At 36.4% G+C, this 26,106-nt stretch overlaps 1 protein-coding gene across 8 annotated transcripts in view; it reads left to right on the top strand.

The window, feature by feature from the left end:
- Positions 1-26,106, top strand: part of BTBD9 (BTB domain containing 9) — a 550,633-nt gene that overhangs the window by 393,410 nt on the left and 131,117 nt on the right. For 4 of the 8 annotated variants that reach the window (XM_056818162.1, XM_016431034.2, XM_016431036.2 and 1 more), the window contains one exon: positions 8,757-8,828. The exons of the other annotated variants lie outside the window; for them this stretch is intronic. In XM_056818162.1, the coding sequence (XP_056674140.1) occupies positions 8,757-8,828 (72 nt within the window). The remainder of the gene's footprint in view (positions 1-8,756; positions 8,829-26,106) is intronic. 8 annotated transcript variants of the gene reach the window in all.

Below are 26,106 nucleotides of genomic sequence, written 5' to 3'. Positions count from 1 at the left end.
ATTGTGACCGCAGAAAATATGGTTTCAAGACAGTGTCTTGTTTTAAATCAAATATAAGGTAGTCGCCAGGGAAAAATTCCCAATTATTAAATATACCCAAGTCAGCTGGGTTTTATAGAGATTTTAATTCATACAAATAAGGCATTTATGAAAGAGAGAGAGTAAGAGGAAACAATGAGAAAAGGGCTAGGCCAGCCCAGGCCAGCCCTGGCCAACCCAGGCCCAAGCCCTAAGAGAAAGATCAGTCAGTCTTTTATCCACTCACCACAAGATTTGTCCAAGCAAAGATTCTAGTGTTCAGAGAATCACCAGCTCAGCTTTGGTCAGCTGCCATTTCCAGAGAGAGAATCTCTGAGACTCCCCTTCAAGGCAGCCTTTCCTCTCCTTTTAAAGGGAAATTTCTCCTATGTTACCTCCCCTAAGTTATCACATCTACCAATCACAGTAGATGTTTTCCGAAGGACAGACCATTCTTAATTCACACCTAAGAAGGCTTGAACTTTTGATTAAGTTCACACCTGAAAAACCTCTGAGTAAGTTTCTCACCTCTTTTCTCCTTGTAAATTCATAAGTTGCCTGACCTTTATAGGTACTTAGCATCCTTTTGTATTAGATCTAAAAATAGGCACAGCTTAAGAACTTTTGCCTTACTATAAGTATGGGTTTAAGTATTTTTCATTGTTCAGCAAGGAGTTTCTTCCCCTAAAGCAGGCTTAAGTAGGGGTGGAGTAGAGGTCTTACATTCCTGATCTAAGTAGAGGTCTCACATTCCTGATCTAAGTTCCTTCATTGTTTAAAATGGGGAATGGTCTTAACCAAACCTTATGAAGTAGGGTCTGAGAATTTTTAAGGTTCACAATATGGAATGCATGTTTCACACACACACACACACACACACACACACACACACACACACACACACAGAGTTCAGGCCTAGAGATGGGAAGTCTTATGTTCAAATCTGGGAACCAATTTACAGTATTGATTCTATGTAAGAAAATAAGAGTTTTAGTGTTTTGTTTTAAGAGGGAAAGAAAGAGCAGAAGCCTTGGATCAGGAGCAAAAGAAAGGGAAGAAAAGAACTGTAAGATTGAGCCAACAAACTGTCTTATTTATACGCAAACCCTTTCTCTTTTACCACCCTCTTCTCTGTAAAGAGGAGGGTGGGAACAAAGAGAGTAAAAAATAGAAGAGGACAGGACTGAGAGAAATATGCATTTAACAATACATGCCCATAAAATAGATGAGGGTAGCAGAATGGATTAGAACACAGAATCTGATAATATGTTATTTATAAGAAATGTGCTTTAGCTAAACTCTAAAAAGCAATCATGACTTCATATTGGCTACAGTAAATAAAGATGTGATTTTTAAAAAAAGATAAGCAGGGGAATTGTATTATGCTTAATTTTGCCACAGATAACTCAATTCTTCATAAATCTATATATGTATAAAGAAAGACAGATATATATAAACACAGACGCGCACATGAACATACACACACAGCCCTTCTAAATATTTAAAGAAAACGTTAATTGAATTAGAAGAAGAAATTATAAAGCTATAATAAGTACTGTAAGGGTAAAAAGTTGGTTTGACAAAATATTTATGAATTTAAAAAGAATTGTAGTCACCAGTCATAAAATATTAACCCGTAAGTCCAAATGACTGTTAGCAGCTTTTATTTACGAGGTAAAGATATTGAAGTGGGAAATGTAGGAAGAAGGTAGAAAATTGGCTAGCCCACCATCCTAAGTGCTGCTCTAACAAAGTCCAGCTCAGCACCTAAGGCTTCCTCAAGTCCTTATCTCCATGTGGAAGTCGCAGTAGTCTCAGCCAGAAGTCCATCAATGCAAGCCTCTTCCTTCAGCTCCAATCATTCACCCAGCAAGCCTCTCCAGCTCAGAAACCTCCAGTCAAGGACAAGTCCAGGAAAAAGTTACTGCCTCCAAGAGTCTCCCTTCAGCCTGGCTCACCAACACAGAATGAATCCAGGAAAAAAATATCCAGTCCATGTTCGGTCTCCCTTTTAATACCCCTTTTTCCACATCACTTCCTGTCTCTCCCCCTCTTTACAGGAACTAATCACAGCCTTTCAATTTGCCTAGCACTGCCCAAGCAGGACCAGTGCTTGTTACCTTTGGGGGTGTGAACTAGTAAGTGACTTGTGAGCTTTCTTATCTAATGACATACCAAGTGCGAAGTAGGGGCACTTCAAATTCTTGATTTGATTAAATTAAAGGTTGCTGATTGATTATATTAAAAATAAACAAAGAGAGTTCAATTCTCTCTTCACAGTAGTTTAATGTACCTTTTTCAAACCAAACAAATTTGACAAAAAGATCAATTAGAAAGAAATAAAAACCTCAATAGAACTTTAGAAAAATAGAAATCTGGCAATTACTGAATGAGAACATAAAGATATTTATATAAATTTCAATTGCACATTGGCATCTTCACAAAAATTGAGCATCATATATAAAAACTAGCTCAGAAATAAGAAACATAATTTACTGATCACACAACGTAACAAAAATTATATTCAGTAAAAATCATTAGATAAATAATTTAAAAATAATTTGAACCTAAATAATATAATTCTAAAGAATTTGTGGGTCAAAGAATAAATTATGGAAATGATGGAAAATTACATCAAAGGAAATGACAATGAGGAGACAGCATACCAAAATTCATGAGATACAGTCAGTGCAGTTCTTGGAGAAAAATTTTGTCTCTAGTTGTTTTCATTAACCAAAGAAAGAAAGAATAACAAATTAGGCATGCACATAAAAAATATTTGAACAACAAATAAAAAATTCTCAGCCAAGCAACAGAGTAGAAATTCGGGAAATTAAATAAGATTAATAAAATTGCAAGCAAAAAAAGGTTAAATCATTAAAACAAGGATCTTTATAAACAGTGAATTGGATCCTTAAAAAGAAAGTGGAAAAACAAATTGTATCAAAAATGAAAAAGAATGATTTAAGAGAAAAGTAGTAAATTGAAAGAAATGAATGTTTTCAAAAATATAAAATACTCAAAGAAGAAATAGACTGTTTAACTCATTATCAGGAAAAGAAATTGAAAAAGTCTTAAAATTCCAAAGAAGAAAACTCTTAAGATCAAGTGGATTTCCAAGTGAATTCTATCAAACTTTCAAAGAACAATTACAAAGAACAATTAATTACATTCTTACATAAATTATTTACAGTAATAAAAAAGGGGGGGAGCAGCTAGGTGGCTCAATGAATTAAGATCCAGGCCCAAAATGGGAGGTCCTAGGTTCAAATCTGGCCTCAAACACTTTCTAGCTGTTTGACCTTGGGCAAGTCACTTGACCCCCATTGCCCTACCAATACACAGTATTGATTCTAAGATGGAAGGTAAGGGTTTAAAAGGGAGAAAGGAAGGAAGGAAGGAAAAGAAAAGAACCATTCTAATCCCTAAATTGAGAGGATACAAAGTAAAGAAAGACCAACATCTCTAATGAACACTGATGCCAGAAATGTAAATAAAATATTAGCAAGTAGACTACTATATATTAGATTATACATTTTGACTAGGTTTTATACCCAAAATTCAGAGTTAGTTCAGTAGAAGGAAGACTATAAATATATAATAAATCATGCTAATAACAAAAAATAAAAACCACTTAAAAAACCATTAGCAAAATCCACCATCCATATCTATTTTTTAAAAACCATTAGAATGCAGAGCAATAAATGGACCTTTCCTTAGTATAGTAAGTAAAATTAGGGGTAAAACCAGAGTTCTTTTTATTACCACGCTGTTTAACATAGTTCTAGGAATGATAGCTGTAGCTATAAGACAAGAAAGAGAAATTAAGAAAATACACAAACGTACAAAGGAAACCAAGTTATAACTTTTTGCCAATAACATGATTTGCTCAGAAAATCCTAAAGAGACAAAAATTAATTGAAACAATAAATTCAGCAAAGTTACAAAATATAAAATAAATCCCCATTAATCATCAATATTACCCTGTTACCAACAAGACCAAATAAGAGCTAGAAAGATAAATTCCACTCAAAATAACTTCATATAGTTTCTGAGAACATCTTGCCATTATATATAAAACAGTCTAGAAATAGAGAGCTATATGTTGCTCTTGGTTAGGTCTAGCCAGGCTAGACCAAAAAATGCCAGTACTGTGTCAATTATTCAACCAATTTTTACTGTACCACACTACCAAAATAATATTTTATAGTGTTTGGAAAAATAGCTATGCAAATTCATTTGAATGAATTGAATGACATTCATTTTAATCAATCAAGGGTAATTAATGAAAAAGAATAATTAGCCAAAAAATTGTAAAGGCAGGTGATTTATTAGTGCTAAATATTAAACTATTCTACAAAGCAAGAATTATTATATTAACTAGGTACTAGTTAAGAAATAGAGAGTTCCCTCAATGGAACAGGTTGGGTACATAACATACTAAAGCAAAAAACCAGCATAGTTCCATAAACCTAAAGAATACAATTACTATAATAAGGGTTTACTATTTACAAAATCTACTTGGAAAAATTAAATAGTAGTCTGACTGAAATTTGATTTAGACCCAATACCATTTATCAAGACGATAATGATAGTAATGATTAGTTAGCTAATAGCTAGCAATTAATAAATTTATGGTTTATACAACATTTTACCTATATTATCTTACTTGTTCTAAAAACAGTGCTGTAAGGTGGTTACTAGTATTATTCCTATTTGACAGATGAGAAAACTGAGAAAGGTCAAGTGACTTAATAGCTAGTAATTATTTAAGGCAGGATTCAAACTCAAGGCCTCTTTACTAGCTCTAGCATTCTATCCAGTGGACTACCTAGCTGCTGTAAAAATTAAATTAGTCTCACAAATATATGACATAGTTGTAAATGGTCACATCATAAATCAAAAGAGTGAGAAAGAAATTGCCTTCAGATCTATAAAGAGGGAAAGAGTGAATGACTAAAAGTGATAGAATGGATCACATAAAATAATAAAATGGACAATTTTGATTATATAAAATTTAAATATTTTGCACCAAGAAATCTAATACAGTTAAAATTAGAATGGAAATGGTAGGAGGAAAGATCTGTGCAGTAAGTTTCTCTGATGAAGATCTCATCTGATTTATATTGGGAACTGATTCAAATCTATAAGATAAGAACCCTCCCTGAAAGAATTGGTTGAAGCCCATGAACAGGTAGTTTTCAAAGAAAGAAATCCAAGCTACTAATAGCCTTATTTTGTTAATATTCTGTATCACAAATAATGGTAGAAATTCAAATTAAAGCAACTTTTAGACCCTACTTCTTATCAGACTGGCGAAACTGACAAAAGATGAAAATCCTAGAGAATTTAGGTGAAAACAGGTACATCTGCTGCATTGTTGATGAAGCTGAGAATTGGTCCAAGCCTTCATTTGTTACAATACCCAAAAAATGACTCAGCTATGCATATCTTTAGAACCCAAGGCCAGGCACTTTTTCTCCTTGAGCCCTAGTTTCTTAATCTGTAAAATAAGGATAATAGCACCGATCTCATCCATTTGATCTTAATAATCAAATGAAACAATGTATATAAAGCACTTTGCCTACCTTAAAAAGTATTACTTACACAAATGTAAGCTCCTATCATTATTCTCTGTTATTTCTTTAAAATTTTCAAAGTAGTGGTTCTCTTTCCCTCTCATCTCTTCTGTTACAAATCTTGTCTCAGTTTACAGAAGAAAAAAAATCAAGACCATTCAGCATGTGCTACCTCTTCTTCCCTCTTCCTTTTTTCACATCAGTCATGTCTTTTGCCACTATCCTCTCCTTCAACCCCATATGACAATGAGGCTAAATCCAATACCTGTACAAGTCATCCATTCCATCCTGTATCCTCCAACACATTGCCCCCTATACAATCTCCTCTCTCTTAATTATTATCAGTCCCTCCCTATCTACTTTCTACAAATATGCCCATGTCATCCCCCCTGCCCCATCCTCACAAAATCTTCACTTGATCCTTCCATCCCTCTGACCATTGTCCTACCTCTTCTGCTCTTTGAAGCTAAACACCTTGAAAAGGCCATCCACAGTAGGTCCCTCCACTTTCTCTCTTCTTACTCTCTTCCTATTCTCTTAAAAATATTCATCATTCCACTTAGTCTATTGCAATATCTTGCTGGTACATCTGCCTGATTCAAATATATCCTCTATTTGGCTAACAGATTGCTTTTTCTCAAACTCAGTAAACTCCAGTAGCCCCCTTTTTTCTCCAGGGTCAAATTTAAAATCTAATCCAAAGTCCCCTGCATCCCACCTACATTCCCCCCTACCCCTTCCCAGACTTCTTATCTCTTCTTGACACATAAACTCTTCTCTCCAGTAACACTGACCTCTTAGCTGTTCCACAAACAAGATACTCTATATTATTAGTTTCAGGCATTTTTTCTGCCTGTCACTCATGACTAGAATATACTCCCTCCTCATCTCCACCTTCTGGATTTTCTGGCTTTCTTTGGGACCCAACTAAAGTCCCTCTCTTCTCCTCCATGAGGTTGCAAGCTTCTTGAAGTAGAGGTTTTCTTTTTGTGCTTACATAATAAAGCATTTAACAAAAATGCTTATTAACTGACTGATAGACCAGTAAGATTACTGCTGATTGAGAGAATCAAGAAACACCATTGTGTACAAGTGTAATGTGATCTGGCTTCAAAGGATGGGTCTTAATCCAAAAGATAGAAAGAAAGGTTCCAGCCTTTGGACATTCCAGTGGGAACACAGGCACATATATAGGTTTTTTTGAGCAGAGGCTAGCATGATTTAACTATGGAATAGGATTATTATTCTAGCAGCAATTTGAAGGGTAGATTGGAGTTGTTTCTCCTAACCATATCTACTTGAAGACCATTTTCTTTGCTGAAGAAACACCTAAAGCAAAAGAGAATTCTGTTAGTTCTGCATTCTGCCTTTTGTTTTCCCCAAAAGAAGAGAGAATCCTTTTTTGTTCTTCCTGCACCAAATACAGCATTTAAGAAACCCCATTTGTTTTAAATTCTCTTACTTAACTTTTTATGCCATTATTAGATATTTACTCTTAGTTGGATGCACTGCCTGCCCTTGTATCTGTTACATGCATATGCATGTGTGTGTCATGTGTGAATTTTTATTCAAAAAGCTACATCATCTCCAGCAAGGATGCCCATTATCACCTCTATTATTTAATATTGTACTAGAAATGCTAGCAGTAGCAATTAGAGAAGAAAAAGAAATTGAAGAGATTAAAGTAGGCAAGGAGGAAACTAAACTATCACTCTCTGCAGATATGATGGTATACTTAAAGAATACTAGAAAATCAACTAAGAAGCTAGTGGAAATAATTAACAACTTTAGCAAAGTTGCAGGGTACAAAATAAAACCACATAAATCATCAGCATTCCTATATATTTCCACAAAACTCAGCAGCAGGAGAAACTCCATTTAAAATAACTCTAGATAATATTAAATATTTAGGAATCTATCTACCAAGACAAACACAGGGATTATATGATCACACCTATAAAACACATCATATAGAAAGCTTCATCTCCAAAGATACTAGCATCTTTATATTTTTGTTCCTCTTTCTCTTTGAACTTATTTATAATTATAGAGTAAGATTTTTGAGTTTTTAGACTCTTTTTACTCATGAGCTATATTATATTTCAGAGACTAGCTCTAGAACCATCACTTTTTTTCCTCTGAATTTTTTATCTTCTGTTTTCCAAAGATCTGGGATGCATGTCCAGCCACAAAGAATCCATCTTTATATATTTCCAGTAGAACACTAATACAGTAATCTTATCAAAATCTATAAGTCTAATTTAATTTGTTGATCTGATGCCTGTCCTAGAATTCCATATCCATCACACATTAGACTCGAGCTGCTCTTCAGAAGTCTCCATTGAATAGCCTCTTAGGAAGCACATCCTACTGCTCCAACACTCAGTTATGAGAGTAGTGTAAAGATTAAAATTAGGGGAATATGGGGAGACCGAGGTAGGTAGAAATTAGTTTCTCTCTGCAAGGAGTATTATATTTTTTAGAGGTTTATTGAAGATTAAGGATTAAAGAAAATACAGGATAAGAGACACGTGTCCAGGCCATAGAGAGGCCTAGACACAACCTCACCTACATTATGGAAAAAAAGCCACGCCTGCCCCAAAACGGAAGTCCAAGAGCGCCTTCTCAAAAGCCTTTGAATCAGCTTAAATACCTTCTTGATCTCGGCCCAGGTGAGATTACAAGGCATTCTGGGGAAGTGGAGCAAAGGCTTGTGGGGATTGTAGTCCTGTATTCGAGTCTATTATTTACAGTAGCCAGAGAAGTGGAACCCCTGGGATTGCTATTCCTTTTTGGGGGGGTTTGTTTCCTGATGGATTGTTCTTTTAGCATTTTCATTCTTTGTCCTCAGCTACCACTCTAATGGGTAACAGAATGATCCTGAAGGGTGCTACAGAATAGAATTCTTTCCATCTTAGCCCTCCCATGTTATTTCTCCTGGGATTTATGGCTTCAGAGTAGGCAGAAAGAATCAACCAAGCAGACTATTAGCTCTTACTTATCCTCTTCCCACAATCACTATTTCTTTGACTCAGACTCTGTCTCCCCTGAATACTAAGCACAAAACCTTCTGTAGCCCCAAGAGATCTGCCCATTGACTGATTTTCCATTCTTCTAAACAGTAGGAAAGGATTTCACCCTTCTTCTTTAATCCTATAGGAACTCAGAAGTATCTTTGAATTGGGATCAAGAGGGTCTGAAATGTAAAGCAGGAGCTGATCTTTCAAAAAGGTGGGGGTGTTACCAGGTAACTAAAAATTCTAGATCTAGGAGGGACTTCTAAAGTTGATGGACAAAGTGATCCTTTTACACAGATAAATACAGCTTTTTTACTGAATGGAGTGAGCATTCCCATGTTTCATGCTATAAAATGGCATCTACAATGATGATACCCCTTTAAAACTAGTATTAGAGAAGATATTACTGTGATATGAGGAAAATAGTGTAGTGCCCTTTTGATTCCTTCTTAAATTTGGAATGGAAATAATTACCCCAAATTCCTTCCATTTCTGCTTTCAGATGTGAAATTGGGGGAACATGGAAATAACTACAGGTTTTCAGAAATGTGTCTTTGCACAGTTTGAATCCTCCATCTTCCAACTTGAGCCAGCTATTGTTTTTTTTCAGTAAGAAAATCCATGCAATTGAAGCCCTGCGTAAGTGGCTGAGCGTTCAAAGAGACACGTCCCTGTGAAACTAACATTATGTTGTCAGGAACTGCATTTGCCTCTTCTGTGACATGATTAAGAAGTCAGAAAGATTTCTCAACCACCAATGACTGTGGACAGTGCTGAAAATCTTGGCAGGTTTCGGGGAAAAGCAGCTGATGGGCCAGATAGACATTTATTGATAGGAAACTAGATCAGTGGCACTTCTTCCTGGGGATAGGTAATTGCCCAATGACAGGTTGATTAGTCAGTGACATTTGACCTGCAGCTTCTATTGCCTGTGATGACTGACTTGTTTTCCCAGTCACTATAACTGAAGAGGCCCCAGGAATTTGAATCAGCACCTAGAGAGAGCACTACAGGGATGAAAAACTGAAGCCTCAACATTATGAGAGAGTAAAAAACTGGAAATCTTGAACATTTTCTATCTGGGATAGGGACATTAGATTTTCTTTTTTTTTTTAAATTATTGACTGAATTTGTTTTAACACAGACACTTCCCAAACTCACTCCCCAATGTCTCAAAGGTCTGTTTATTCATTGACATTAGAATTTTAAGTTTCAAGTTCTTCATTGTTGATAACTACAAAGGCTGAAGTATAAATAATGCGATAAGTTACACCATACTTCTTTGTGCTGCTTCTCTTCCTCAAAATATAGGATGTCCCAAAAGTCTTAGGGCAGTTTTAACATGTTGATGCTTAAAGACATTCGGGATACCCTGCACTACCTAACTGGGTTGTTTGAATTTAGAAAAATTCACTCATTTCCTTTGGAGAACTCTGTATGCTTATGGCTAGGTAGAGACAGAGACTGCAGAGAATGTTCAATGACACTCTTAATCCTAACAATAAATGTGACTCTAATCCCCTATTGATAACAATTCTCTTGTACTCTGGGGAGGACTACATGCAGGGAATATTGCCTTTGATTGCTTTCAGGCACTACAAATGGGGATGGCAGTAACAATGATGAATGTGCATCCATCCATGCTCCCATCTTCTTTTAGCCAGCACAACTCTACTAACTCTCTTGTTGCTCAGGGTGAAGTTATCTGTGTTTTCTTCAGTATTGGCTTAACTTTCTTGTGCAGCAAGCAGCAAAGTCAGCTGTAGCTGCTGCAGTGTGTAGAAAACACTCCTCTTTGGGCAAACAGACCTGTTCTACAATTTTTTTTCCCCATCACCTCAAGTATATCTTTGGCTATCCTTGACAGCTGAAGGTTTTACACTTAAGTTGCTAGCTTTACAAGTTCAGCTGAGTATCATACGTTTTACTTAGGATTAAAGAGAAACATTACATTCATTGTGTCTTGAAAGTCATTAATTGAAGAATAATTATCATTTTCACATCATTTTCAAAACATTAAAATTTAAATAACATCTGTAGAGGCCTGACCACATAAAAGGCCTAGGGAAGAGATATAATAACTAATTATATTCTTTTAATTTTATAGATGATAGTGCCATTGTCATTCCTAGTTCAAGACATCTTATCTTTCAACTAGTTAAGTGTGATAACCTTTTAAGTGTTTTCAGGTTAGTTCAAGAAATTGAATATGTTATATATTAAGTGGTATAATCATCTAGCCCTTTCCAGCTAATATATGACAGTACTTTACTGAAACCCTAATTATAAAATAGTCAATTAAATTAACTACTTTTACATTAGCTTGGAAGTGATGGTTTTATAACTGATATGTGCAGCACTGTAAGTAACATCACCATAACACTGCACATAATAAACCTAATTGTAAGTAAGTAGACTGTCCAAAATACAGCACTACAGATAAGAAAATGCTAAATGAACTCTACTTCCTTCCTGGATATTGTGAAGATCAAGGAGTTAATGACAGCAAAACATTTTAAAATTCTTATTTGGAAAATGTTATATGAATACAATACAGTAGGACAAAATGAGTTTGCCCTAAAGTATGTTCTTGATATATATTCATAATTTAGTTGGTCTATAGGAATAGAGTTCTTTTTATTATGAAGTATGAAAAAACAAAACAATTTTACCACTTACAGAAGTTAATCTGGCACAAAATCCTTGAACTTTGCTTTTATTTTGTGATTATTATAGATGGCTAAAAGCACATAATAACTATTCTTGTGTTTGGGGTTGGGGTTTTTTGAGCAGTGTGGCATATTTTCTTAAGCATTAGCTATGCCACTCTAGCCCTTAGTCACTATATTTTTCCTTCTTTCTGAATTCTTAATCCAAATCTAAAGGTTTAGCTGACTTCTTATCAGTACGCTGCTGTAACTTGTGCTAAATAATCTTAGGGACAGTAAAAGGGAGTTTGGCTGTTGCTACTGCAGCTTCTTTCTTGTTTCTTAACATTCTGACTTTATACTGTCCATTTTCATTTCTTCCAAATAAAGATAAATAAAAAACAGGTTCAAATCGGTCACTGTGACATAATTTTTTAACAAATCTAAAGAAAGGCTTCACTGATAAAGATGGAGAATGGCAGATTGAAATAGTGGTGCTCTTCAAAGCACCTTAATCAGTTTTTTAAGAAATCTCAGAAGCCATCTTATCTAGCCTGCACCTGATCAAGAGTCACTGAAACACTTATTAAGAAGCAATTATCACATAGATATTATTACTTCTATTTTCCAGATGAATAGACAAGCTCAGGAAGGTTATATGACTTGTCTCATGGTCTCCCATTTAGTGTCTAAAACAGGATTTTTATCCAGATCTTTCTTTTTTTTTAAATTTTTAAACATTATTTTATTTGGTCGTTTCCATACATTATTCACTGGAAACAAAGATCATTTTCTTTTCCTCCCCTTCCCCCCCACCACCTTTCCCTCTCCCATAGCCGGCGCACGATTCCACTGGTTATCACATGTGTTCTTGACTCGAACCCATTTCCTTGTTGTTGGAATTTGCATTATAGTATTCATTTAGAGTCTCTCCTCAGTCTTATCCCCTCCAACCCTGTAGTCAAGCAGTTGCTTGTCATCGGTGTTTTTACTCCCACAGTTCATCCTCTGCTTGTGGGTAGTATTTTTTAGATCCCTGCAGATTGTTCAGGGACATTGCATTGATACTAATGGAGAAGTCCATCACCTTCGATTGTACCACAATGTATCAGTCTCTGTGTACAATGTTTTTTTGGTTCTGCTCCTTTCGCTCTGCATCACTTCCTGGAGGTTGTTCCAGTCTCCATGGAATTCCTCTACTTTATTATTCCTTTTTGCACAATAGTATTCCATCACCAACATATACCACAATTTGTTCAGCCATTCCCCAATTGACGGGCATCCCCTCGTTTTCCAATTTTTGGCCACCACAAAGAGTGCAGCTATGAATATTCTTGTGCAAGTCTTTTTCCTTATTATCTCTTTGGGGTACCGACCCAGCAGTGCTATAGCTGGATCAAAGGGCAGACAGTCTTTTATCACCCTTTGGGCATAGTTCCAAATTGCCCTCCAGAATGGTTGGATCAATTCACAACTCCACCAGCAATGAATTAATGTCCCCACTTTGCCACATCCCCTCCAGCATTCATTACTTTCCATAGCTGTCATGTTAGCCAACCTCAGAGTTGTTTTGATTTGCATCTCTCTGATTATAAGAGATGTAGAGCACTTTTTCATGTGCTTATTAATAGTTTTGATTTCTTTGGCTGCAAACTGCCTGTTCATGCCCCTTGCCCATTTGTCAATTGGAGAATGGCTTGATTTTTTGTACAATTGATTTAGTTCTTTATAAATTTGAGTAATTAAACCTTTGTAAGAGGTTTTTATGAAGATTGTTTCCCAATTTGTTGCTACCCTTCTGATTTTGGTTACATTGGTTTTGTTTGTACAAAAGCTTTTTAATTTGATGTAATCCAGATTATTTATTTTGCATTTTGTAACTCTTTCTAATTCTTGCTTGGTTTTGAAGTCTTTCCCTTCCCAAAGGTCTGACATGTATACTATTCTGTGTTTGCCTAATTTTCTTATAGTTTCCTTCTTTATGTTCAAGTCATTCACCCATTTTGAATTTATCTTGGTGTAGGGTGTGAGGTGTTGATCTAAACCTAATCTTTCCCACACTGTCCTCTAATTTTCCCAGCAGTTTTTATGAAATAGTGGATTTTTGTCTCAAAAGCTGGGATCTTTGGGTTTGTCATATACTGTCTTGCTGAGGTTGCTTGCCCCCAGTCTATTCCACTGATCCTCCTTTCTGTCTCTTAGCCAGTACCAAATTGTTTTGATGACCGCTGCTTTATAATATAGTCTGAGATCTGGGACTGCAAGACCCCCTTCCTTTGTATTTTTTTTCATTATTTCCCTGGATATCCTTGATCTTTTGTTCTTCCAAATGAACTTTGTTATGTTTTTTTCTAAATCAGTAAAAAAAATTTTTGAAGTTCCATGGGTATGGCACTAAATAGATGAGTTTGGGTAGGATGGTCATTTTTATTACATTGGCTCGTCCTACCCATGAGCAGTTAATGTTCTTCCAATTGTTCAAGTCTAGGTTTAGTTGTGTGGAAAGTGTTTTGTAGTTGTGTTCATATAGATCCTGTGTTTGTCTCGGGAGATAGATTCCTAAGTATTTTATTTTGTCTAAGGTAATTTTGAATGGGATTTCTCTTTCTAGTTCTTGCTGCTGAGCTGGTTGGAATTATATAGAAATGCTGATGACTTATGTGGGTTTATTTTGTATCCTGCAACTTTGCTAAAGTTGTTGATTATTTCGATTAGCTTTTTGGTTGAATCTCTAGGATTCTTTAAGTAGACCATCATGTCATCTGCAAAGAGCGATAATTTGGTCTCCTCCTTGCCTATTTTAATGCCTTCAATTTCTTTTTTCTTCTCTAATTGCTACTGCTAGTGTTTCTAATACAATGTCAAATAATAGAGGTGATAATGGGCATCCTTGTTTCACTCCTGATCTTAATGGGAATGGATTTAGTTTATCCCCATTGCAGATGATATTAGTTGATGGTTTTAGACATATACTGTTTATTATTTTTAGGAATGACCCTTCTATTCCTATGCTTTCTAGTGTTTTTAGTAGGAATGGGTGTTGTATTTTATCAAAGTCTTTTTCTGCGTCTATTGAGATAATCATGTGGTTCTTGTTGGTTTGCTTGTTGATGTGGTCAATTATGTGGATAGTTTTCCTAATGTTGAACCAGCCCTGCATCCCTGGTATAAATCCTACTTGATCATGGTGGATGATCCTTCTGATCACTTGCTGGAGTCTTTTTGCTAGTATCCTATTTAAGATTTTTGCATCTATATTCATTAGGGAGATTGGTCTATAATTTTCTTTCTCTGTTTTTGGCCTTCCTGGCTTTGGAATTAGTACCATGTTTGTGTCATAAAAGGAGTTTGGTAGAACTCCCTCTTTGCTTATTATGTCAAATAGTTTGTATAGTATTGGGATTAACTGTTCTCTGAATGTTTGATAGAATTCACTGGTGAATCCGTCAGGCCCTGGGGATTTTTTCTTAGGAAGTTCTTTGATGGCCTGTTGGATTTCTTTTTCTGATATGGGATTATTTAAGAAAACTATTTCTTCTTCTGTTAGTCTAGGCAATTTATATTTTTGTAAATATTCATCCATATCACCTAGGTTGGACAAAGTAGTTTTTAATGATTGCCTTAATTTCCTCTTCATTGGAGGTGAGATCCCCCTTTTCATCCTTGATGCTGTTAATTTGCCTTTCTTCTTTCCTTTTTTAATTAGATTAACCAGTACTTTGTAAAGAAAAAGATAAGATTTATCTCCTTTTCCCTTTCTTTCATATTTACCTTTTCATGTTTCTCTTGCTTTCTGTGCTTGGATATCGAACTTTTCACAGAGCTCTGGTCTTTTCTTAGCAAATGCTTGGAAATCTTCTATTTTGTTGAATGCCCATACTTTCCCCTGGAAGTATATAGTCAGTTTTGCTGGGTAGTTGATTCTTGGTTGGAGACCCAGCTCTCTTGCCTTTCTAAATATGATGTTCCATGCTTTGCGGTCTCTTAGTGTGTTAGCCGCTAAGTCATGTGTGATCCTTATGGGAGCCCCCTTATATCTGAAGCTCCTCTTCTTGGCTTCTTGTAGGATTTTCTCCTTTTCTTGGAAGCTCTTGAATTTGGCAATTACATTCCTAGGGGTTGTCTTTTGGGGATTTAGTATAGAAGGTGTTCTATGAATCCTTTCTATTTCTATTTTGCCCCCTTGCTCCAGAGCGTGGGGGCAATTTTCTTTTATAATCTCCTGTAGAATAATATCGAGTTTATTGTTTATCTCTGGTTTTTCTGGGAGACCGATAATTCGGAGGTTTTCTCTTCTCCCTCTGTTTTCGAGATCGATGACCTTCTCAGTGAGATATTTTGTTTTCTTCTAATTCATTAATTTTTGGGGTTTGCTTTATTGATTCTTGCTGTTTTATCATCTCGCTTTCTTCGAGTTGCTTGATTCTGGTCGTTAGGGACTGGTTTTGCTTTTCTGCTTTGTCTGCCCTTCTATTGGATGCTTCGAGTTCTTTTTCCAATTGAGCAGTCTTATCTGTCAGACTGCTGATCTCTTTCTCCCATTTTTCTTTCCAGGTTTCCATCTTTTGGATAAGTTCCAGTTTGAGATCTTCCAGAGCTTGTTGATAGTTTCCATTTTGGGAGGCATGTTCTGATTTTTTTTTGGATTTCCTCCTCATTCTCCTCTTTTCCTTGGGTACTTCCACCATAAAAGTTTTCAATAGTCACTTTTTTCCCTTTCTTCCTGGAGGCTTGATTTTGGGCCATGTGAGCCATCCCTTTGGTGGTTTTATTCCCCTTTCCTTTTTGGTCTGGGGTCTGGGTGATATGGGCAGTTTTTCTGTGAATTTAGGTTGCTTCAGACTAGTTCTTCCCAACCTCCGAGGTTTCTTAGAGCGCTGGGGCCCTGATCACAGCCAAACTGCCCAGGTGTTCCGCTGTGCCCAGATAATCAGCGCGTGGTCCGCCCTTGGTGTTTAGCTCCGCGGAGATGTTCAGCGCAGCCGCCCCAAGTACAGCTCCCCGTGCTCAGGGCCAGGTTCTCCAGTGAAACCGCCCTGAGACGTTTTTTCCTGGCAGTCACCAGATCCCAAGGACCCTGGAGTGCCCCCCCCCCCCAGACAGAGACGTTCCCCACTCACTTGCTGTCCAGGTGAGCGCTCAGGTAGCTCACTCTGGTTTGGTGGGGGAGGTGGGGTGGGGGAATGGCGGCTCAGTTCACTTTTCTGTGCAAGCTTTTCCTCCTTCTTCTTATAGTGTGGAAATGTTCAAGCCCCACATACCTTCGCCTCTGTGGGACTCTGGGGAGTCCTGTTCCGCCAAAGGTGATTTTTATGCTCCTTTGATGTAGTCTGTTTCGTTCGGTGCCGGGGAGAGGAAGCGTGTTGCGTCTAGATTGCAGCCATGATTACCCGGAAGTATCCAGATCTTTCTTAACTCTCCACTACTGCATTTTCCCAGTGTACCCTTGTGCAATAACTTATATATATGATTTTATATATATACATATATAACATATTATATTATATATTTGAGTGTAATACTATAGTTTTGGACTAGGCATAGATTTTTATAATTATCTAATACAGAACTCCCATTTTATAGGTATATATATATATAGGAGGAAAATGTGAGAGGGGAACAAGGGAAACGTGCTACATGTGAATAGAGCAGTACATCCTCAGTCACAAACTGGAAACAAAGGCACATTCCATCACTTCTCTGATCCATGATTCACTAGCCTCAGGGAGGAACTATGACTTGGCCAAGCTCTCTCATCTGGTAAATGTCATTTCAACTATGCCATAGATTTTCAGACTTCTAATCTGAAGTTCTTTCCATTAGACCACACCATGATGAGAACAGTATTGTATGCTCAATGATTCCCCAGTAAATAAATACTTGAGCATCTGCCTGGTAGGTTCATACAATTTAATGGAATACTTTGCTTAGTTGCTCAGGACATCTGATCTGAGTATGTAAGGGAAATATTAATGAGTTTATCATTGAGAGCAAATGCCTGAGATTAAGCTCTAAAGTTAGACACTAATGTTGACACAGGCAGGAGATATCCACACTTCTATGATGCTTCCATCTCCATCTGTCTGACTGCCCCAGAGAGAAAGCTTATCCATTTATATTAGGAAAGCATCCTTTGCAATCAGTAGGCAGAAATTTCCTTTTTGTTATCTGAAGAATATGACAAACATTTGAATATATTATTCATATGACTTAGATTAAGTATAGGTATAATTTTGATAAATATTTTGAGATATTTTTTGAAATGTGCTCACATTAATAGCATATTGTATCCTTAGTCACAAGCCTAAAGCCAAGGCACACTTCATCATTTCACTGATTCATGATTTATTTAGTAGATATAGTTTCTTCCTGAGACTATCAGCACTACCCTGAATTCTCCTTTCACCTTCATACTTTGGCACTTTGTTTTCTAACAAATATGGACTGAAAAATCTTATTGGTAACTTCCAGTAGATTCTAGGGCCTGAGATGTACAAGCACTTAAGGGACCACAAATCCTGAAGCCTAGAATTTAGACAGTATTGTTTGAGTTGGAGCATAAAGGCATCACAGCCATTTCTGTTCTACAAGTATTTCAGGGTTTAAAAAAAAAAAAGATTGCTATTGCAACCAAATTGAGTGTTTAAAAATATAGAAGGGCTTTTGGAATTTTGATATGCCTTGGAAAAACAGAAAAGGTTAAATATCCCCCAAAAATGTGTTTGTGAGTTTATATATGTTATTTACTGCAGATTTCATCCATTTATCACTCTGAAGTGATTGGGAAACTTGACACCTAGTCATCATAAAATATAGCTTGAGAATTTGAAAGAAAAACATCCTTGTTTAGAGAAATTAACTCATAAAAAAGACAATGAAAGCTTCCAGCCTTATTTGGCTTGGTATTTTCTGCACAACAGTGTCCTCTATTTACACTTTAGTAATTTTCCAAAGTTGTCATTTGAGACCCCTTTTAAAATAAATACCTTCTAGTACACTAATAGTTACCAGAATTATACAAGATAGTTCCCCTCAGAGCACCAAATGAATGACATGTCAGGCTCTTTCTTAATCATTTTTTCCCTTCTGGTTTTCTGCTTGGATTTTATAAGCCACTGCTCCTGGGATGGGCCATAGCAAGAATAGAAAGATGTGCCTGACATTTGTTTTACTACTGGGAATAGAGGAACCAACAAAAGCATTTCTCAATGTGTTGACTGAAATTTCCTCATTTAGCATCATAAATTGCCCTTTGATTATTGAATAAATATATTCAGAAGAATGAAAAGAAAGGGTTAATGTGTCTCTGTCACCTGTGAAAATGGAATTCCCTTTTAGGAATAGTTCTTAGCAATATTCTTAGCAAAATTTCATAGCAATACTCTCATATTTGAAAATCATCCTGATTCCCCAGATAATGTACCTTATCTAAAAGGAAAGAGAAATTTCTTTTTGAGAAGCAAATATTCATCATATTGTAAAGATGCTTTTGGTACATCTTAGTGGCACTTCAAATATGATTCTCATAAGAAGGTAATGAAGTGGTACTATTGTACAGTGGTAGCTAAGTAGAAGTTTTAAATTCAAGTTATTTCTTGTCTACTACACACACTTTGCCCCTTCTCCTTCCATAGGGAGATGATGTTCTGGCCAGTGTCCCTCAAAGCCCTCCTCAGTAGGCCCTCAAATGCTTAGTTCTTGCTAGTGAGCTTTTTTATCCCTTATACTACCTCCTTAGAAAATGTACCAAGTTCATTATCAAAAATTGAAGTATGGCTTCCAAACCTGAAAATGACAGGCTACAGGTTTTGCAAACTATATTAGCTCCAGCTGTAGGTGCGGATAGATATGTGGAAAAGTCAGTAGTTAGAGCAAATCTGAATGGACTAGTGGGTTTTTCTACTCAATTTACTTTTTTGTTTAACCTTTACCTTCTTTCTTATAATCAATAATAAGAACAGTTCCAAGGCAGAAGAGCAGTGAGAGCTAGGCAATTAGGGTTAGGTGATTTGCCCAGAGTCACACATCCAGGAAGTGTCTGAAACCAAATTTGAACCCAGGAACCTCTTGTTTTCAGGCCTGATTCTCTGTCCTCAGAGCTACCTCTCTGCCCATGAACTGAATTTACTTTCTATCCTGGAAATGAAATAAAAAGGATTGATACTCCTAGCCCAAAGAGCTGAAGACATTGTCTGCTCAAAAGAAGTCTTCCATCATCTTGTAACAACATGAGAGGATACCAACTGATCTTATCTTGCATGACACTTGTCCAGGCTCCTCCTTCCCCCAGACACAGAGGCCTTCATAAAGAATCTACCCTCAATATCATATAATAGACATTAATTTTTGAACTGGAAAAGAATCACCTGATTGGTTTGATTTCTTTTATCTACCCTGTTATGTATGTCCCAGAGTTTCATGCCCATGGTCTTTCAAAGGTCCCTTCCAGCTCTAGATCCATGCTCCTCTCATCTTTTGTGCCCTTTTGTTCCAGGGCTTTTGTCTGAGTATATGAGGCATAAATACAGTAATTAAATCATCTCCAGCTTCTAAAATAATATATTTTAACAAAAAAGCATCAGATCACTTATTAAACAGTTTAGAACCAAAATGAGAAATGTTTTTGATTACATGTATTTTATTACTCTCTTTGTATGAAATTTATCCTGAGGCAAAGTTTTTTCTATATTCCTTTGCTGTATATAGTCAATTGTTATTCACCAAAATAGTGACAGGAGTCAGTATGAGGTCCTGAAATGCCTTCTGAATTATCAGAAAAAGATTAAATTTTTTCAACATGGTTTTATTGTTAGATGTATTTTATAATATCTTAAAATTCTTGGGAAATCTATATTCCATATATATGATAATCATGTTAACTAAACTAAAAGTTTAATTTTTGCCAATTATGTGAACAAATCCTGCATTTAGTTAAATGATTCTTCATAAATGGTAGTGGAGTGGTGGTGGAAATCAGCTGTTTCCCTAGGAACAGTATTATAAATGGTTAATCAGACAAACGATATTACAGCAAAGTTTTATGATAATATATTTTAACTGTTATTGCAAAACAGAATTGACAAATGATAACGTTATATAAGCTCTGCTTGTACTTCTCTAGTTGAGATTTTGTTTGTTTTATCCAGCAAGTTCATCATGTAGGGAGATGCAGCTCAACAACTTTATAGTCTTAGAGAGTTTCCTAGAGTATTTTTAGAGATTCAATGATTTGCCATGTTCATATAAGCAAATATATGAACATGTGTATCTGAGGTAGGACTTCAATCCAGGTCTTCCTGTCTTTGAGGCTGGCCTTCAAATTATGTCACTCTGCTTCTCTGTTTAAGAATATTGTCTCCCTGGGAACTGGCACAACCATTCTGTAAACCAATTTACAGAATACCACTTCCTGGCCATCTCCAAGCCATGCTGCCTGCCCTCCGGTTTCTTCCTCCTCCCTCCAGAATTTGGACTCCTACCCCTGGGACACTGGGCTCTGATTGGTGAGCTTTTACCTACTTTGCCTGGTCCCAGGCCCACCATTCCATTTCCCAGCCATCTCTAAACCATGCTGCTTGCATTCTGGAGCCATGCCACTGTATACATAATCTTCCTTTCCAACTCCAGTTCCCATTTATGTTGTCTTCACCTATTAGAATGTAAGTTCTGTGGAGGTAAGCACTGTCTTGCTTATTAGTTATTATCAGCATTTAGCACAGTGCCTTTCACTTGATAATTACTTTTTAAATTCATTCATTTACTCGTTCAATTAGGAATTATCCTTAAGAGAGTGTTTAAATTGCCTGTTCCCTTTGATCCAGAGATTCCATTGCTGGGCATATGCCCCTAGATCAGTGGTTCTCAACCTTTCTAATGCTGTGACCCTGCAATACAGTTCCTCATGTTACAGTGACCCCAAACCAAAAAATTGTTTTGGTGGCTATTTCAAAACTGTAATTTTGCTACAGTTATGATTCAGAATGTAAATACCTGATATGCATTATGTATTCTCATTGCTACAAATTGAGAGGTTGAGAACCACTGCCCTAGATAGTCAATGGAAAAAAGAAAAAAAAGAAAGAAACCGTATATGCCAAAATATTTAGAGCAACCCTTTTTGTGGTGACAAAGAACTGGAACCAAAGAATATGGCATCATCTGGGGAATTGCTAAACAAATTGTGCCACATGAATACAATATAGTGTTAATGTGCTGCAAGAAACAAATATGATAGATGTAGAGAAACATGGAAAAATTTGTATGAACTGACACAAAGTAAAATGAACAGAGTCAAGAAAACAATATTTACAATGATGATGACAATGAAAGTATAAAGAACTATTACAACAAAACAACCATACCTGAAAGTTGCAAAATTACAGTGGTCAAGCATAGCCTTCACAAAGAAGCATGGGAAGACTATCTTGCTTCTTTGCAGAGAGCAGGCGCCCTTAGTGCACAGCAGTGCATGTAACATCAGACTTTTTTAATGTATTGGTTACTTTTTCTTCTTTTTTTATGCTCTTTTATAAGAAAAGGCCCCCAGGAAGGAGATTGGGAAGGGATACATTGGGAAACATAGATGATATAAAACATTAAATATCAATAAAAATATGTGAATTTCAGTAGATCACATTCCCTGTATATAAGATCAGGAGATGAAATATGCCTTCCTTACTGTAGAATAGCAAATGAAGAGATAAAATTTGGACCATATAAGAGAAGACAGCAGTCAGTGTGCTCATGTCACCTCTGCTTCTGACTTTGCTCCTACCACTGTGTATATTTGGTATAGGATCACTTAAGATAGAAAAAAGGAAGGTATGAGATGAAGGGTAATTTGAGCAAAATCTTAAGGCTATAAACAACTCAACTTGCCTCTTCCTTTCCCTAGTCACAGAAGAAAATTAGGTGATTGCTTTTAGACAGTTAACATTAATTACACGGACAGTTCAGGAGAGAAAAATTATCCATTGTATATTGATAACAATAAGATCACCAGATTATCAAAGTTCAATTGTTATGGCCCTATTATTAAGATGGGGAAAATAGCATTGTTTTGATAGCATTCACCATAGTGGGATTTTACTGATAGTGTTGGATTTGCCACTGTAGTGGAGTTCTCAATACAGAATTCAGTTCAAACAGAGCTTCCCCATAGATAGTGAGGTCTTCTAGGTGTTTTCCTTTGTGATAACATTTTATTGATTGCATCAAGAACTGGAACATTTCAGAACCTCCTGCAAGAGATCTCTGATCACACAAAGAAACTCAGTCTCTCTATCCACATAGAAAAGACCCAAGTTGATGAGAGTGTGACCTATATTTGGTAGAGCTTGTTCAAAAAAGCTTATCGGGGAAAGACAAGTAAAAAGGGGTCAGGGTATCAGGACAAATTGAGTTGAATGTGAGGAGGAGAGTAGGTTGGATTGTTTTCAAAAAATGCAAAACACCTTTACTAACCCCAAACTTGCTGTGAAAATATAGTCCCATCTTTTCAGTCCTGGCCTTCTACTGATGGTGCTCTATCATTCAGGCAAGTATTTATTCAGCACAGCATACAAAGAAAGGCAAAAACACCTGACCTCAAGGATCTCCCATTTCTAATTGGAATATAGGATACAAATAATTATGAACATATAAAGTATACACAATGGAAATAGAATATAATCTCAGAAGGGAGGTACTCACATTAAGGAGTGACCAGGAGAGGTCTCCTGCAGAAGGCAAGTTTTTAACAGTCTTAAAGAAAGCTAGGTGGCCCAGTGGATAAAATACTAATCTAGCCTCAGACATTTTCTGTGTAACCCTGGGCAAGTTACTTAATTCTGCTTATCTATCCCTTCTCCTTCTTAGTGTTGTTACTAATACATAAAGTAAGTGTTTGGGAGTAAGTGTAAAAAGGCAGGAGGTAAAGGTGAAGGATAAGATTTTTCTAGGCATGGAGGAACAGACAATGAAAAAGCAAAAAGTTGGGATATAGTGCTATGTATGAGGTACAGCAGGTAAACTAGTGTAAATCAGACCAGGAAGTGAAATGTAGGAAGTAGAAGGGCCCAGGTCCTGCAGGCATTAAATTCAAGAGGATCCTGGAAGTGAGCGGGAACCAATGATGTTTATATTAGAGTGAGTGATGGGGGATGACATAATCATACATATGCTTTAGGAAAATTGCTCTATGACAGTGAAACATTAAATATAACTACCTTTGGAGAATTAAAGATAAGATTTACACAGAATACAGTGGATAGTCATATAGTGGGTATAAACAGACTGTCACATATAACTAATGGGAAATTCCAAAGAAAAACAGGAATAAAAGACATCAAAGTATTACATGATAGAAAGAGAAACCAGGATGTTTATGTGACTAAAATAAGTGACATAGAAAACCAGAATGTTCCATTGGTGTACTTGAACTTTAAAAGAAAGCGAGGGTATGCCTCCACATTTGATACCCAATGGGAAACATTTGGGAGGACATCAATAAAAGTCACAAAAGAAAGAGAGATATGGATGGGTTATGGTTTTGCATCATTGGAGACAACATATAATAAGATCACAGTGTTTTTTGAGTATTTGAAAGCTACCTTTAACCCTCACATTTGGTATATTTCAGGGAATGGATTTGTTGACTGCTTAGAACAATTGGAAGAAAAATGTTATCCATTAAAAACCATTTCCTTTTGAAAAAGGGTTGTTGCAAGGAAAGATCAAGTACTTCTTATTCAATTTTGATTGCTCTCTTCAATGACTGTGATCTGCAGCCTTGCCTATTGGTCTAGCAAAATGCCAACTTGTAGTCAGAGCAGAATTAGTCTTAGTATGAAAGTCTATTTCCTTCAATAAAAGTCCATTTATACTAGTGGGGAAAAAACTCAAATTCCTACACCAGTCAGATGAGGAATTAGTAGTATTAACTGCCCATTCAAAGGATGTCCTAATATTATGCTTTTCCCATCACATTGACCCCATGTTTTATTTTGATATATTTAAGTTGACATCATTGTACCATTTCTTTTTCATTATACTAGTAATATTTCTGGGACAAAATTAGATTACATCCCCATAGCATTGATTCTCCTAAGTACACTTGTATTTTCATTCTTTACAAAAGGGAAGAAGCAAAGCATTATCATAAGCCCATTATCATTTCTAAAAACTAGGCGTTCTAAAAACTCTTTGGCTTTGATTTTTTTTTTAAGTGGAGTATTTTACTTCCTGTTTTCTCTCTTAGCCTCAGCCTTTTGATCTTAAATTAAATATTAGGGTTGTGAGGTGAAAGACTGTCTGTATAGTTGTAGGATTTTATATCTTCAGCCTAGCCAAAGATTTCATATGGGACTATTTTCTGAAAATCTATTAAAACACAAAAACATTCAACAGAAAAAATAAATTTTAGGCATTTCTAGACTGTATTGAGTCTTAGTTTAAACTATATTTTTAATATTTATTACCTCTGTGCCCTAGTTCTCTCTGCTTGATGATGTCATCATTATTTTTCTACCTAAAACCCCAGATCCTTTCCTTATAAAGCAGGTATAAGTAAAAGATCGGGCTTTCAAGAGACATGTTTTAAACCGAAGTTTCTATTCTAAAGCAATATTTAAAATGAAAGTCCAAGCATTGGGAAGAAAATACATTCAGCAGCTGTATTTTCATAATTGATACCCCTCTATGAAGATGGTGGCAGAAATCAATTCTAGAGGCCTGCTTTTTGTTCTTAAGCTCCTGTGGCTAGTCAAGAATCTCATAGCTTGGTTTCTTGAATCTTAAGGACCATGATATTCTTGGCCCTTGAAGTGAATTCCAACTTCTAGCAGTGACTTCTATAACTTAGGCCAGGTTGTCCTGGCTCTGTCAGCCTCTGATGTGTATAGGTCACCTTCTCTTTGCTCTTTGGTGTGAGTCTTCCTTATGGTCACAATTGGGGAATCAGTACAACAGTGAGTAGCAAGATCAGAGAAATGTAAACATTACAATGGTCACTAAACTTTTCTTCTTTCCCTATACTTCTCTGCCTTTCAATAGGGGCTATAAAGTTGTTCTGAGAGGAGTATGCTTGCAGGTGCATATTGCCAGGGCAGTGTTAGAGGTTTCTTATTGACAGATAACCAGCAGGCTTGTATGTAGGCTCTGCTAACCATAAATGACAGTGAAATAAAGTTGGAGCTTTCAGCAGATTGGGTAATGGAGCTTAGTGGAAATAAATATTTATTGTCCTTATATAGGAGGGATGTACCAGCTGAAGAAAAGCTATGTGGTGAAATCCACAGGGTGAGATTTGCTAATGAAGCCTAATTTTATATTTGAGTCTAATTTGGAAAGTCCCAGCAGCAGCAATGCTTTAGATATGCACTCTGGTGATTTATTCATCTCTGCCTCCTCCTCTCAGATATTCTCCTTCTAGCTATCCAATATCTATCACAAGAAAACATAGTTTCTATATAGGAGTTTACCCTGGTAGCTTGCCTAGAATACATTTTGAAGGATTAGTGTACATGGCAGGGAAACTGGCCCCTGTGTTCTGAGTGCTCTGGTGAATATTCATATCAGCACCTGGGAGGGTTATTTCTAAAAAGGCAACTTGTACAGAATAAATTTCAAAGAGGGAGTGTTTTTCTCTTTGACAAACCTTCATCCAAACAAATAAAGGAAGGAGGGGCTACTCTGCCACTTTGGAGAGTATAGATGAGACTGAACATAGCAATCATCCTTATAATGGAGATAGTTTTCTCCCAATCGAGCCTTTTCTGGGGCTCCAGGCCTAATGAGACACTACCAGGCAACTCCTGAGAAAAACAACAACTGCCTATTTAGCCTTTGGTCCTGAAACCCACACCA

Source organism: Monodelphis domestica, chromosome 2 (assembly GCF_027887165.1).
Source record: "Monodelphis domestica isolate mMonDom1 chromosome 2, mMonDom1.pri, whole genome shotgun sequence".
Classification (NCBI taxonomy): Eukaryota; Metazoa; Chordata; class Mammalia; order Didelphimorphia; family Didelphidae; genus Monodelphis; species Monodelphis domestica.
This window is presented reverse-complemented; position numbering and strand designations above follow the sequence as displayed.